This window comes from Phoxinus phoxinus, assembly GCF_949152265.1.
Source record: "Phoxinus phoxinus genome assembly, chromosome: 16".
NCBI lineage: Eukaryota > Metazoa > Chordata > Actinopteri > Cypriniformes > Leuciscidae > Phoxinus > Phoxinus phoxinus.
The window spans coordinates 14,048,094-14,064,721 of NC_136891.1; the positions used below are offsets into that span (position 1 = coordinate 14,048,094).

General features: G+C 39.5%; 1 protein-coding gene across 2 annotated transcripts; it reads left to right on the forward strand.

The window, feature by feature from the left end:
* The first annotated feature begins 391 nt into the window (after positions 1-391).
* amd1 (adenosylmethionine decarboxylase 1) lies at positions 392-16,213 on the forward strand. 2 transcript variants are annotated; one of them, XM_079584129.1, is made up of 10 exons: positions 392-732; positions 5,520-5,606; positions 6,552-6,678; positions 8,236-8,338; positions 8,463-8,505; positions 10,058-10,202; positions 11,362-11,454; positions 11,539-11,694; positions 13,682-13,726; positions 13,826-16,206. In XM_079584129.1, exons 1-10 carry the CDS (start codon positions 620-622, stop codon positions 13,964-13,966), a joined length of 1,053 nt encoding a protein of 350 aa, XP_079440255.1. In that variant the 5' UTR covers positions 392-619; the 3' UTR covers positions 13,967-16,206. The 2 variants fall into 2 exon arrangements, with proteins under 2 accessions (XP_079440255.1, XP_079440256.1); XM_079584130.1 differs by lacking the exon at positions 13,682-13,726 and having other exon boundaries at positions 407-732; positions 13,826-16,213.
* Positions 16,214-16,628: the final 415 nt, after the last annotated feature.

Below are 16,628 nucleotides of genomic sequence, written 5' to 3' on the forward strand. Positions count from 1 at the left end.
TGGTTGTTGGTATGTAAAAACATTAGCTGTGATTGCAGCATGAGTACAACATAACTCGTCCTCAAAATGTGACGCATGATGAATACAATATGTAAAACACACGAGCAAACCTCCCTTTTCCCTTCAGTAAAGGGGACCGAGAACTAGTGAATAAACGGACACCAATTTACGTGTTTATGTCTATGCACTGGCGCAGCGTTATACCAACGCAAATGTTAACTCATCTATACAAGGGCATGATGTGCCGCCGCCGCGTGAATTCATACATTTACGCAACATCTCATTTGATTGACAACAGTTACAGCCAATCGCTGCCGAGACGAGCACCGCCTCTTGGTCGTGATTGGTCACTAAGATGATGACGTTGGCTAGTAGGTAATAAAAGCTCCGCGCAGTCTGCCATTCTGCGCTTACACAGTATGGCCGGCGATATTAGCTAGCACTCGCTCACGGTATTCTCTGCAAAAGGGAAGACGGTAAAAAAAAACAAGGCAACTACATCTGGACTGCTCAAGGACTGTAACTAAGCTAATAAATTATAACTACCAATAAAGGACTAATTAAATTGGGATTCCATCCGACGCTTTAATTTCTGTTGTTGGAGTCTGTTTGTCTCACGATGGAAGAGGACAGCGGTGCACACTTCTTCGAGGGGACCGAGAAACTCCTGGAGGTCTGGTTCTCCCGGCAGGACGAGGCCAAAGGGACCGGGGATCTGCGCACTATCCCCAGGTGGGTGAATCCGTATCAGGCTGGATTTAACCGAGCCAGATTTACTGATCTGATTCACGACACCCTGCCTATTAAGCCCTGCCTAAAACATGCCGACGGTGTTAGTAACGTTAATATAATCGCTAATAGTTCTGCGGGAGAGAGAGTGGGTGAGTGACATGTGGCTCTGACACCCGTGGCGTGATCAGCAGTTTTGGCCATTTTTGACACACCATCCCCCTTTTCACCCATTCATTTGTGCTGTCATGACTGGAGCTGAACCTCGAGCCCCGATTAGCTTTTTCTGCAGCGCGAACTTAAATTATTATAACATCAACAAACATGTTTACCAACATCTTGATGCATCTCGCAACATTAGGCTGGATCTGTTGATATCTCGTATCATCGCTCTGCGATTTTCAGCTGTCGTCTGAGTCGTCACTCGGTTAGATTGATGCTTTGCTGTGTTAGGCTCAGCTCTGCTTCTGTCTAAATCCGTTATTGACTCGCTTTAGCGTGAGTGAATGTTGGTCAATTGATTAGCTAGTGGCTACCGCTAGCTGATATATATATGGCGCCATAGCAAACACACCTCCTCAAACACCACCATATCTGCTGTATCGGTGCACTTAAATGAACGCATTTATTCTGTTGACACCAGATATAACGTTTATAGGATTCAATCTTCATTTCCTCAAGTGTTTTTAAAAGGAATTCCTCTCTGAACATTTTTAATCGCAGAGATGTGAACACATGCGTATGTCAATGAGTGCATGTAAGGGCTCTATTTTTGGGAACTATCATGGCGGTTTGATCCTGCGCCGCAGAGCCTGCATGTGAAAGTCACGTGGCTGCGTCACACGCCGTAAGCTCCTCCCCGCGCTTTGATTGGTCGAGAGCCCCGCTTGCTCATTGGTTGATTTCTAGTGCGCAGCAGAGCTCAACAGCTGCAGATCAATGACTGTGAACTGATGAATTTATGCAGACACAACAACATCGTCGCTTTAAACACAAACACAACATCAAGGAAACGTGCAGGAATGGTTGAACATGTGTCTTGATGTCTACAAGGCTATATTGCAGTGTTTTTATTACTAATGAGAGATGCATGAAATAAAATAGCTGAAAAATAAACACTTTATGTAATAGATTTATTTTAAGTTCACTAAAATATGTGCATTACAGACAGTTGGCAGGGTTAGACAGGTAGATGTATAGTAAATGGATAAATAAATTATAACATGATTATTGGCCAATACTGATACTCTCAAAATAGTGGCAGATTTATCTATTACTACAAAAACGTCCGAAAAAGCTATAATGATGCTACCAAAAAAGGGTCCTAAAATAACAACGCAAGAAGTTTCCAAAAACATCGTTTATTTTTCATAGTGTATTTTATATTTATACCATTCTTGTACTTTTTATTGTACGGTTGAATATGTCATAATGTATATGTGCAGAACAATCTTAAAATAAAATACTTTTCTGCTCATTTAGACAAGTGTGAAAAACGTGAAAGAGGACATCAGTTCCACGGATGTGTCTGTAGTATCCTGGCGTAAAGCTGTCCCTTCAGTTTCTCTGAAGTACTGAAAGCTGATCTCTGCGGTTCCTCTGGCTACGGCTGTCTGAATGACTGATGAGGGTATTAGTTTACTTCCGGGAAAGCGTTCGTTAACCCTCTCGGAGACACTAGAGAGAGGATCATTAGTGTCGGAGCAGGAGGACGTGCAGCTGCCCCTCCTCTCATACAGCATGAGGAAGCACTTTCTCCAGTGACTCACTTCATATTAGGTGTCATAAAAACACCATCAAAAAATAATATTAATATAATTTCAGTTTTTGTTTGTTTTGACAATTGCACCGTGATCAAAATGTTTTGATTTCCTTTTATCTTGATTTTCTTCTCACATCACGGCTCATATTTCATATCAACAAGTACACGTAATATATTATACATTAGTAGCATTCAATTTAAAATAGTTTATTCATGGTTCAAATGATAATTTTTAAAAATGTAATGTTTAAATTATGTATTTGTATAATTTGAGATTGAAAGCATTCCGGGACAGTTTTAATTGGGAATATATCGACCACCGTATCGGCTTGATAAAAACAATTTGGCCGATATATTAAAGACAATAAATAAGTTATTATTAATTTCAGCTGAGACACTTTAGATGCGCACTGTTCGCCATGATGGTTTTTAATTGCTTGAAATATGATTTGGGGGGAGGGGGGGGGGGGATACAGTAACGTGCAGCGCAAGTCCGTCATATAAGATGCATAAAATTATAATAAGAACATTATAATTGTGTTATTGGGACATGGCTGTTAATGGTGAGCCACTAGTGAGTAGAGCTACATGATTCTGGATACATTTATATTATAATTTGATGAATTTTTATTATTTTTTTAATTGAGAAGAAGAAAAACATTAGATAACCAAAAAAAATAAAAAATTACATACAACCTAGAGGTTCTGACAAAAATGTTCATTGTGTTAGTCTATTTAAAAATATACTATTAATTTGAATGAAAAAAAAATCATTTGGATGGAGTCAATGTCTCATTCATAAAAACATAAGTTATTTGATAAATTGTGAATAAATCTTTTAAATGAATGATTCAATGACACACTCATTTGTCGCCACCTCCTGTTACGATAATAAATTCAATTCGTGTCAAAATACTTTAAAAAGATGATTTACTCTTTTGATTACTACCATAGACATGATTACCGTAGGTGATAGAACCAAACTATAAACTTTTATCCCGTTATTTAAATGTTTGTAACGCATTAAATCACGATAATGTGTGGTTGAAAACATTTCCATGGCAGCTGCTCTCTCCAGATCAGCAGCAGCGCAAACACAGATTTGAGTGTTGCCGTGTGATGATCTTACTTTCAGAGGCGAACTAAAGTCCTAAAGTCTTACACTACAAGCGTCAGCGGAGCATGAGCAGCACGCTTGTATGGTTAATGGTTTAATTAGCCTAAGTTTTTTTTATAATCAAAAATCTAATTAATTGAAATAAAAATTAAAGGTTTTTTTTAGTTTCATTTCTATTAAATGTTTTTTTCCCCCCACAAATTCTGTGGTGTGTAGCCTATTTTCTTGTAATCAAATAAAGACATAAAAGTAAAACATCATTTAATTTATCTTTTAATAATATGAAATCAAACAAACTTTTTTTTATGTCAAACAACATGCCGCACAACTGAGCTACTGTTAAACATGGAAGAAATTATTCCTTAAAAATAAAGTTTTGATAACATTATTATTATTAGTGTTAGTATTATTACATTGAGGCGCATCTAAATTCTACTGTACAACAGTAATATATTTCTGTTACTGCAAACTTTTATTTTGACGGGTTGCTGTGAAGACCTCTTAGTTTCTGTGTGTTTATGATATGTTGATCGTTTTTTTTTCTCTGGAGTTGAAGTTCATGCATTCATGTTCTCACCGTTTATCAGCTCGGATCTATTATAGACAGCGCAGCTCAGAACAGGTTTATTCGTGGGCCGATCTTTGATCATGTGACACAGTTACAACAGCGCTGGAGATCCAGTGAGAAAACATTTGAATTTGCTGCAGAATTAATAACATAACTGCCAGATCCAGTGAGAAGCATTCAAATTCAGTGTATAATTATCTGTTATAAACCATAGATATCAGATCAAACAGCGATTTCTCCTTTCCACAAGCGCGTGCTCTCCCGTTGCGTCTGCCGTTGCTATGCAACCATGAACAGAGGCGCGCCTGGAAAACGAATTTGCACGCGCAAAAAATGCGCTATGTGAACGGCTCTTTTCTCCTTTCTTGTCAACAAGTGGATTCAGAGCCTCCACATTAGTGGCGCCGCCGGTCGCCATGTCTCAGTGTGTTTATGAAGAGAACGCAACTGTGCACCTTTCGGACAGCGCGTCAAGAACCGGATTAACCCGATACTTCGGTACCACCGGTACTTAAGAAAAGCTGGTACCGTAACCATTTAATTTTTTTAGTAACTAAATGGTACCGAAGTACCCGGTCTTTTGACAACACTAGATTGAATGTAGCAATGCTAACTGTAACCATGGTATTGTGGCAGAAATAGTTGAATGTTTTTACTTAATTTCAGGGTTCGACCTTCTAAGTGAAATACAAGCACTTTTCAAGGACATTCAAGTGCTTCACACGTTATCCAGCACTTTAAAGCTTTAAATGTGAATTATTGCATTGCAGTTCGATTTAAGGTGTGCCCCTACATTTTCTGTAAGGGGGCCAAAAGTGTTCCTAGTAAAAAGTTAGTTTGGAGCCCTGTGATCACAACTTTCTGTGGTCGAATGTTTGTATGACACCAAACTGTATAATTGCTTGTTGTAATGGATATGTTATAGGTGGAATTGTAAAAATACAATGGTTATCATAAAATAAACTCGTTATATTCATGGTCTTCTTGAATGTCCCCTTACAACCACCTGAGCTTGAGCCAAATGTGTGTGATTTGAGATCTGTCTGCGCAGAGCAAATGACCTCAGCCACACACCACATCATCCACCCAATCTGCGTTCAGATGTCCATCCTGTGCCATTAATCCTTAAATGAGCTGCATACTTCATCAGTTTCTTTTTCTTTTTTTACAAAATGTCTAACTTTAGAAAAATTTGCCATTGCTGCAATGTTTGAAACGTGATATTTTTCAAATACCAGTATAAAAAGTAGCTTACCTACTCGGATTCATGTAGAAAACAATAGATTATTGTTTCCTAATAATAAGTTGGGTCTTAATTTTTCTCTTTCTGTGTGCTTTTTCAGATTTGAGTGGGACAAACTTCTGGAGAATGTGCATTGTTTGATTATAAGTGTGACAAAGACTGACAAGCAGGAAGCTTATATACTCAGGTGAGCTTTTGACATTGTTGTGTGTCTGTCTGAGGTCAGAGGACAGGATTGTAATGATGACGCACTAATCCTTCAGCCGTTTCAAAACTGCTGAACTTCTTTCATTGACCAACACCTTAAAATCAACATAAAAATTCAGATTTCTCCACACTGAGAAGTGTAATAATAGGTTCTTTGTAGTGACATTACTGCTCAAACTGATTAAAAGACTTTTTCTTATGTGAATATTGTTAAGTTTAATGTTTCAAATGCTTCAAGTCCAGGCGTTTACTTTAAGATTTCACTGGCCCATTGCTGGATAGACGCATACAGCCTTGGTGTTCCTGCAAGCACTGAATGTTTCTATCACAACGTGATACATTGTGCTAATAGCGATAGCACCCTGACCTCGGTCACCGCTGATAAGCACACAGTAGTGTTTCAGCTCCGAGATAAGACCAGTATGAATGGCATCTATGTGACATTCACCAGGTCATGGGGTGGATGATTCAGATGCAGTGTTGTAAATGCGTCCTGCTAAGCATAAGCTAAGCCTTTTATTACGTCTGAGAGACAGAAGGGTCAAAGGAAGGATTCGGCTCAAAGCTATTCATAGCTGTCTGAAAGAAGTTACTTAAGATATTGGCATTCATGTATTTTTGCTGGGGGGAAAAAAAATCAATAAAGAAAAAATATGTAATCATTAGCATAATTGTATATGCATCCGTTTAGTATAACCAATTAAAATGCTGCACAGTGGTTTCCATAGACATTTTGAATGAATCCGTTAACCCATTAACTGAGATAATTCAAGAGAACTGAATCCTAAAAATTTCCCAACTCTATAGGCATTTTTGTTATGGGTTGTAGTGGGTGTGGAAAAGTGCATTCAAATTTTTGATATTCCCATTGTTTATCTTTTTATATTGTAAACCAGTCCTGCTCGACTCTCTCTTTCTCTGTCAGTGAGAGTAGCATGTTTGTCTCCAAGAGACGTTTCATTTTGAAGACATGCGGAACCACCCTCTTACTGCAGGCACTGGTGCCACTGCTGGAACTGGCTCGCGAGTACTGCGGCTTTGATGCCATCGAGGTACCACACACACACACACACACACACAGGTTTATATTTAGGGAAGGGAATTTATTGCACACTATCTCCAACCACAGTAATGCGAGATAACACACTTAAGAAGTTCCGCTCGCAACGCATGCGGTTTATGAGTTTGTGTGAGATTTTACAGACCCACTGAAGAGAGTGAGCTTCAAATTAGTCAATTTGCATGTGATTTCACAAAGATTAATCATTGTCTGTGTGTATATTATACCACAAAAAGACTATTTTAAATATTAAGCCTGCATGTTCTGCTAGTCTCTAAATGGCGCGCGGTTTCATTTACCTCACACACACACACTGAAGCACGCGTGACGCTCACGCTGTTTTCAGTCTCTGCTGCCTCACGATATTAGGAGGACATGATGAAATTCATCTCAAGAGCCACTCTGAGAGTCACTTCATGAAAATTTTACAGTTTTATTTTAGAAAAACTATCGTCATATCATATACAGACACAGAAACTCGAAGGTATTTACGTCAACCCGTCAAAATAAAAGTTAGTTTTAACTTTTTCAACTGAAATTGACAGAAATAATTATATTAGGCTACTGCATGTTGTACAGTACAGTGTGCATAGAAGGTTGTTTATTTTTCACTTGATCTTTTTATAAGCAATACACGTTTAAACAGCATGTAGCCTTCAATGCTTATTTGTATTATTCATTTATGATTACCGTCATAAATAATAAAGTTATTAATTTTAATATTTTTTTTCAAATAGTTCCAACAGATTTTGATGTGGTACCGGAATAGGTACAGATAACCGTAAAATTGTAATGGTATCAGTACAGACTACTGGAATTTTGGTACCGTGAGATCCCTAGATAGGAGGAAACATTGTCAATGCGTTTGCGTTGCTTCTCAAATATTTCAGGGGAACACAAACTCATTGGCTGCGTCTGAAATTGCATACTTCCCTACTGTATAGTTGGTGAAAAACTAATAATAATTAAATTTATATAGCGCCTTTCCCAAACTCAAGGACGCTTAACAATAACAGTAAGGAGTAAACAGTCAGTTCATACATAATAAATGGACAGTAGACATTTGCCCAGTCCAAGACATGAGCGATTGCAGTTGCATATCGCATTCCAGTCGAATACAAACACACACTAACAGGAACAAAAAGAACAAACATAACACGGTTTACAGACAGCATAGAAGCTGGGCAGTTATACTGCTTAAACAAATAAGTTTTGAGTTTAGACTTAAATGTGTGACAAAAGAAGTGTGTGAATTCTCAGTACTAATAAAAGAGTAGGGAAAAAGTCCCCGGATGACCTACTTCTGGTGAGATTCTGAGGTCTGCATACGATGGACACTTTACTATCCCATGATACTGTCCATATTACACTCATACTATACAGAACATGTTTTTTAGCGGTTGTGAATCACTCGAGTGTTTCAGATGCAGCCACTCACTATTGTCCTCCCATCTCATGCGTTTTCCTTCACCGTGTCCCTTTAGGGTAAGCATGTCTGTGTTTGTACAACGTATCTTTATGATCATCTCTTTTTATTTTCCCTTTTCAGAATTTCTTCTATTCTCGTAAAAACTTTATGAAGCCCACCCATCAAGAGTTCCCTCACCGCAACTTCCAGGAGGAAGTAGAGTTTCTCAGCCAGATCTTTCCAAGTACGGTTTCGTGAAAATGAGAAACAGCAGCAAACTGTGTATGAAATAGTGATAAGTGAGTATTATGTCTGATTGAATAATAAATGGATCCTAATGTATGTATTTTCTTTGTGTCCGTGCACAGATGGAGCAGCCTATTGTATGGGGCGTCTGAACTCAGACTGCTGGTGAGCTTCTACATCACCTACACTTCACAATCTTATCTGCCTGCAGAGAAACCGTTGTTACCAAAGGCTCAATGTTGCACTGGAATTAAGGGTGTCACGATTTCGATTTTAAATCGAAATCGATCGAAATTAAGTCACAATTTCGATCATCGAATTAAAAAATAAAATCGTCGATGCTGCCACGCCCCCATGTCACGTTCGGTCCGCTTGAAGTTGTCAAGCAGAAAAAAACACGCGTGTTGAAATGCTGCGAGTCAACCTCCTCTGGATGCCGCACACCCGACGAGAAGCGCCGCGTCTATGACAACTCGAGGTATCGCCATATCGCACACACCGGAGGAGAAGCGCCGCGTCTTTGACAACTCGAGGTATCGCCATATCGCACACACCGGAGGAGAAGCGCCGCGTCTTTGACAACTCGAGGTATCGCCATATCGCACACACCGGAGGAGAAGCGCCGCGTCGCGTCTGTGACAACTCGAGGTATCGCCATATCGCACACACCGGAGGAGAAGCGCCGCGTCGCGTCTGTGACAACTCGAGGTATCGAACACCGGACGCGCACTTTCATGTTTATGGCCTGCAATATTATGTTTAAGGACATTATGGAATTAAGATCATGTCTATGTTATGAGGCTACTGTACAACGTTGCTTAGTCTGCACTTTATCTCAGAGAGCGTCCGTTAACTGAATGTATCCTGAAAATCTGATAACATCAGCAATTTTCATTCAACCAGCTGATTTCTGTAAATGAATGTAAAACATATATATTGCAGCAAGTAATAACGACGATTTGACACAAATAAATGTATATAAAATCTATTAATTTAAAATAAATGTAATATAAAACTATGTGAATGGCGCTCTCTGGCGCGGCAGGATTAATTTTGAACAAGGTCTTGAGCCATTGCTGGCGTCGCGGACAGACGCCGAATGGCGCCGCCGGTGTGTGTGTGTGTGTACACTCTCAGAGAATAAAGTGTTAACATTTTAAGTGGCTCTGCGCGACGCATAGATGTATCTGTTAAACTGTTTGTCTGTTTGTTTGTTTGTTTGTTTTGTTGTGAACTTGAATGTCATCTTCTCTGAAGAAGACTGCAGTTACAAAAGAGAAACTAGATCGCAGGTTATTTTGCTTAAGTTTCCAATTGACTGAAGATATAAGTATTGTTAAATTATGTTCTTAATACATTTTTTAAATTTGACAGTGGTAGCCTACATTGTGAACAAAGGTCAGATATTATGCATAAAAGTTTGGTCTAATAATGCATAGCAACCTGTGCTTAAAAAAAAAGTAAAAACCGAGAATCGAATCGAACTGTGACCTTAGAATCGAAAATGTAATCGAATCGAGGATTTGGAGAATCGTGACACCCCTAACTGGAATGCATTGGAATTGTTCTTCCTCTCACTATGAGGCCAAATTTTAGCATTGGAAAGTTCAAATGTTTGATTAGTGGAGTATTTGGCTGTTCCTAAAACCAAACAACAAAACTGACATCCACTTCGATTTGACATTTCCGTGGTATTGTGGTCCTCTGTGTCCTGAAGGTATTTGTTTACGCTGGAGCTGCCGGAATACTGGGAGAATAAGCAGGCGGACCAGACACTAGAAGTTCTGATGAGTGACCTTGACCCAGCTGTGATGGACCAGTTCTACATGAAAGACGGTGTTTCTGCTAATGATGTCACTCGTGTACGGTTCACTTCTGCTCTGTCATTGGTTTTCTTTATTGGCGAACGACTGAACATTTCAAAAAGCACATAATGTTGAAACATAGACCATGGTAATACGTTGATCATGATTGAAGTGCCACGGTTTATGGACGCACAACCCAGTATTTTTTTTTTAGCGAGAGTGAATTTAATGTAGGGGAGGCCGATATGGCGAAAATATTATCAATCAATATCAGTAATTGTCTCTATATGTCGATTTGTGCAGTTTTTTGCTCCTGAGTGACAGTTGTAATAACCAGACAGTTAATTGTGGTTCTAAACCGCTCTTTATCGTCAGAACATGACAAACATCTTTCAAATCTGAGGTTGAGGTTCTTAGTTTCTGCATGTGCTAACGGGTGATATTGTTTAAAGTCATGAACCAGGTTTGTGTTTCCTGACTTTGACGTGTACCTTCAGCACAGTTCGCAGTGGAATATTAATATTATGTGCTTTGTCTCTTAGAAATGCACTTTTGACAGTAGCTTGAGTTGGGATGCAGATTTAAATTAGTTGATTAACAAAAACAGTAACGTCTATAAAAGAATGACACCAGCATAGGGTCAAATATTCTGTTTGAGTTGGGACTTTACTTTTATTAATTTCCATTACTACTTTAATACATTTCTACATTAATAATACAATAAAAATTCGATATGAATATACCACATTTCTGCTACGAAACCATTGTGCGGTTCAGGGGCGAAGTTTTCCCTGTACAATGTGGGCCTGCCAGTGAGTGTTTCTACAGTAAATCCTGTATGTTTTACATAATGGTAAATGATGGTGATTTTGTAGATTGAAAAGCCTCCTAACTGGTTCGTTCACGGCACAATGTCTCTGATTTAAACTAGTTTAAAGCCAGATGAAACAGCGCTGACAAACCAGAGACATTTGAGTTCTTGCTGAATAAGTGCTTCTCACTGGATCGCTGTTTAGTGGTCATGTGATCTAGCTCTCGCTGCGCTGCAGTTTGATAAATGATCTGTGTGCCGCGGTTCAAATAGCGCTGTTTCGTTCCGCTTTTGGTGCACTAACATTATATCAAACTTTTGTTATACTTTGAGGAAAATTACATTGGTATGGTTCTCGTGTTATCACCCAGCCCTGCTTGAATGTTGTCTTTGGTGTCTCCACAGATGAGTGGAATTCGTGACCTGATTCCAGGTTCAGTGATTGATGCCACGATGTTCAACCCTTGTGGATACTCCATGAATGGAATGAAAACGGATGTAAGGAGACATGTCATGCTGTGTTTCTTTACGAGAAGCGTCATCTAAAGTGGCTCTGTTTTGATTGATCGCTTCTCTTTCTAGGGAACTTACTGGACGATTCACATCACCCCTGAACCAGAGTTCTCTTATGTCAGCTTTGAAACCAACCTCTCCCAGACATCCTATGATGAGATCATCCGCAAGGTTGTGGATGTCTTCAATCCAGGGAAATTTGTGACAACGCTTTTCGTCAATCAGGTACATTGTTATGCAACGCAGTGACGCATCAGAAACGTTACACAATTAGACTGCTAGTATTATGATTATACATCAGGGGCCGTATTCACAAAACATCTTGGTAACGTTGGTCTCAGCAGCTTTGTGAATGGGTTTTAAGAGGAAACTCTTACCTAAACTTTTACTGCCATTTAAGAGAACTCTTTTGTGAATACGGCCCCAGAGCTGTATACGCATTGTAAATGTTTGTCGTAGTAATACACCTTCAGTTGAGGGACGCCAGTTTCTATTGCAGACAAACCGAACAGTTATTTCAGGAACTTTGTTCCTCATCCGTCTGTAATAAAATTATTTGGTAACACTTTATTGTAAAGTGTCCTTGTTACACATTACATGTAGTCACTATAGTAAATACTATAAACAAATGACAACTAACCCTAGTAATTACTAGGGCTGTTACGATACGCGATACAAAACCGATATCGCGACACTCAGATCCACTCAGAGAAGTCAGAATCGCGACACTCAGATCCACTCAGAGAAGTCAGAATCGCGACACTCAGATCCACTCAGAGAAGTCAGAATCGCGACACTCAGATCCACTCAGAGAAGTCAGAATCGCGACACTCAGATCCACTCAGAGAAGTCAGAATCGCGACACTCAGATCCACTCAGAGAAGTCAGAATCGCGACACTCAGATCCACTCAGAGAAGTCAGAATCGCGACGCACCCCTTCCAACTCCCAGAGTTATCCTTCCAATCCAGATCCAATGCTACCACATCTTTAAATTACTATTAGTTTTATTTGAAGTTAACATAAAAATACGTGGACCTACACCACAAAACTAGTTGAGGATAAATACTTGCATTTTACCAGTAACGGCCGTTTCACACCGTAAGCGTGAGCAGCGCGTATTTTTTCCAGCGTGCATGTTGATCAATGAGTGCGCTCACACCGGGAGCAGCAGGAGCAGCGTGCGAGCGTTGCGTGAGCAGCAGTGCGGAGTCTTATTTTTGCTGCGCTGCTCATGCTCCATTGACCGTTCGCCAAGACCAGCCCCCCTTATTTACTGTCGCTATGTCCAACAAGCTACGCCACTCTCACGCCACACCATGTTCTCGCACAGTGAAAAACGCATCACGAAGCAGAGAGGACACTGACAACACGCTGACAGACAAAGACCAGGTTACTTTTGGGTTACTTTTGATATTAAAGTCTCACCTTTCAAATTGGGTTATTTTATATAAAGAAATTTAAACAATAAATACTGTTTTGTGGCTCTTTAATGTGTCTGTCAGATCGCTGTAGAGCCTCAGTTAAAGCTGCTCGTGAACCGATCATCTCTTCCTTCTAGTTAATTTATATCATCAAATAAACATGAATGAACATAAGGAATGTTGTTTTAACCGCGGAAAGACGTCAGTACACTCCGTTTGTCAAGTTCAAATTTTCCCATTATAATCTACTAACTCTCCTGACTGGTTTGTTCAGATAAAATGGCGGATGGCGAAGTATGATTGGTCAGATCACCTGTCAATCAAGCTCCCTGTGAAGGGTCAATTAAAGTGAAAGCACACTTTTGAAAAAAAGTGCCCAAAATGCACAGAATAAGCTTGTCTAGTGTGTTTAAACAAGAACTGGAGTAGGCAAACAAAAGAAAATGAAGACACACAAATATTTATAGAAGATTTACCTGTAGGTTTTTCAAATGTTGTTATTTAATAAGAATATCCCCCCCCTTACTTTAACATTACTCAGTACTCAAATATATAATTACACTGTAACACGGACACCTTAAAATAAACTGTAACCAATAATTTTATTCATAAATATTACTTGTGAATATATTTACGCAACCGCCTGACCGATGCATTGAATGTTTCTGGATTTCTAATTGCAGTGCAATGCCGTTGTAGCAATATCAGTGAGTGTGGTATAAAATTGATTTAATAAAAATAACTCGGTCCCTGTTTGATTGTATTTTCTCCGTTACACTGTTACTGCAGTCAAGCCTGGAGTTTACAAGGTCCATTGTTAGTGAACATTCAGAGGTGACGTGCAGCTTCTATATCTTCACCGTTGGCATCAGCTGACGCTGTGATTCTGAGTGATCAAACTCGCTCTCATGTGTCTCGTCTCGTTCCCTACAGAGCTCCAAATGTCGCAGCGTTTTCTCTCCGGCTCAGAAAATCGAGGGCTTCCGCCGCCTGGACCGCCAGTTGGCCCACTTCAACGACTACAATTTCGTCTTCACCAGTTACGCCAAGAATCGGCAGCAGAACCAGAGCTGAACCTCTGAAATGAAGAAGCGTAAGAAGAAATCGTGCGGCTGCGAGGATCTTGTGGCGGAGAGACGGCCTCTGTGTGTGGAGTCTCCTGGCTGTAGATCTTCCCTGAGTTTAACATTTATGCATTCTTGTACCTATGACGTAGATCTCGTGCATGAAAGCTCTTCTCGTGTCCTTGTAGATATTCTAGCCCATTCTTGCTGTGATCTTGAAGTGCATGTAGAGTTCTTGAACTTGGTGGTGTGTGTGAGGCATGTCACACCGTCCCAATACATGCAATGCTCCCTTCCCTTCCTGCAAGTGTCCCCTCGCATCCCCCACAGACAGGGTTTCCGGCCTCACTAGGCAAGGGCCCTGACGTGCTCAGACCAATCCACAAGAGCCGCTTTCACCAATACACACCACCGTGTTTTATATCGGTTTGTAAAACGGTGTTTTTGATTTACATTTAATTTCCCTTGACTTTGGTTTGATACACATGACGTTATTTAAATATACGCCACTCACTACTGTATAGCTAGCTAACGTTTCTGTGAAGATATCCTAAAAAACTTAAAATATTCCTCGTTCATCTTTTTTTCTTCTTCAACCTTGCAGACAGTCGTGTTTATTCAGTGTACTTAGAGAAGTGAATGTTGTAGAAGTTGAGTAACTTAACCGTCGCCTTCAGTGTCGACCTGCTCTGGTTAAGACCTCTAACGTCGGCTAGTGAAAACGCAATGTTAGCATTAAGCTGAACTTTGCACAGGTAGCTAATATTTCTATTTCTGTTTGAAGATACAAAAAATAATAATACTCGTTCATCTGATTTTCTTCAGCTTTCCAGGTTTTGTCGTTATTCAAAGTACAGGGAAGTGAATGTTTCAAAAGATGAGTTGCTTAACGGTTGCCTTAATTGCCAACAACATATAATCTGCAATATATAACCATTATGGTGAAATTCAACTGTCGTCTTCCTTTCCTCAAAAGGCCTTTCTCGTGAATGTATTGTGTAAAAAAATAATTAGTTAGTTGAAAGGTGACGATGTGTAGTGAAAAAGAAGCAAGGATTTGTCTGAATAATGTAGCAGGAACCATGTGAGAGAGTGGTTTGTCATTGTGAAGGACCCTAGGGCTGTCCAGCCGGCTGTTGAATTGAAACGGTTGGACAGACACTTTGCTTTCGTGTGCCGATCGCACAGCAAAGCATTTTCCTTTTTCCAAACAAAATGAGTCCTCTCTCTTTTTCTCTACAGAAGCTGGTTAGCACACAATAGGCACGCACTGATCTGAGCATGTCAGGGTCGACCCGGATCATTCCACACCCCACGGCTGCAGAAACTGCAGTTTTATTAATTTTTCTTCTTTTTTGCAGTAGGTTTGTCCACCTCTCCAGATCATGCCCTCTTTATGCATCGAGGGAAAGGTTTTTTTTTTTCTTCTTCTATTTGCCAGTGCATGCGATTAGCGGGATGTTTACTGTGCAGTGTCTCTGCTTCAGCCCTTTGTAACGTTAACAAGTTTAATTTCTGTTCGTTCAATGTAACCATCTTGGTTTGCTGGTCCTGAGTGTGATGCGCAGTGGGTACGGTATTTATTTTGGCCCTCCCTCGTGCCGACGGAGAACCTGAAGTGTGCAGCTGGTGTAGTTGAGGATGTTTCCGTTATGTCTCCTTCATACTGGCAGATCGGTTTGTGAAACATCGTAAGCTAGAGAAATCTTCCAGCAAAATGCCAGTCTAGTAATGAATGTCTCTGGATGTTTACAGTAGTAGTTCAGACGAAACACTGAAGCCATTCAATTTAACTGACACAACAGGTGTCACTGCTTGGAGAACTAACATGAGCATGAGCACATATCATACCTAGCACTTTTTGTGTGAAGGGTTGGTAGTTTCAAACATTTTTCTGGCCTTTATACGTGGGATTTCTACATATACATATACACATTATACATTGATGTTGCGGACCAAGTATATATATTTATATACTTTACCTTTTCTTTTTTTCTGGCCCTAAACGGAGGTGGGGAGTGAACTTTTCAAATGTTTTGGACTTTTTTCATCTTTCTCGCAGTTCTTCCCAGCCTGTGTAGGTTGATAAGGGAACTCTGAAGAAAGGGTTCAGTTGCGGGAATGTCACAGGAAGTTGGGAAGGGGAAACTTTGCTGTTCCAATTCTCTTGCTATTTCCTTGGTTGGTCAAGATGTGCTAAATATATCTGTACTAAGAGCTTGATGCTTTCAATAAAGTTAATAACTATTAACTGTGTACTTGTGAATTTCTTTATTTTTATATAGAATTTTTGCAAAAGAATCCTTTTACAGAAGTTTCTTCACCTAGAGTGCAATGCTGTATATTATGCTAATTCTATTGGGCAGGCTTAAGTATACTCAATATAAAACAAATTACATTAATTACGTTACCGGTAATAACATTTTATGGTACATTTAAATGTATAGGTATTAAATGTAGCTTTGAAAAAAAAGTATACATTTTTCAAGTTCCTTTTTTACCTTTCAAAGAATTTATTTAGAAATGATAAAAATGGTTTATTTTATTTTGACCATATTATAGCGTATATCAAGTACGAGTGTGATGTCAAATAATGGGTTCAAACTAGCTAAAATAGTTACAAATCCTATTTATCACCCACAATACAAATTATGAACAATCCACAGACAGAA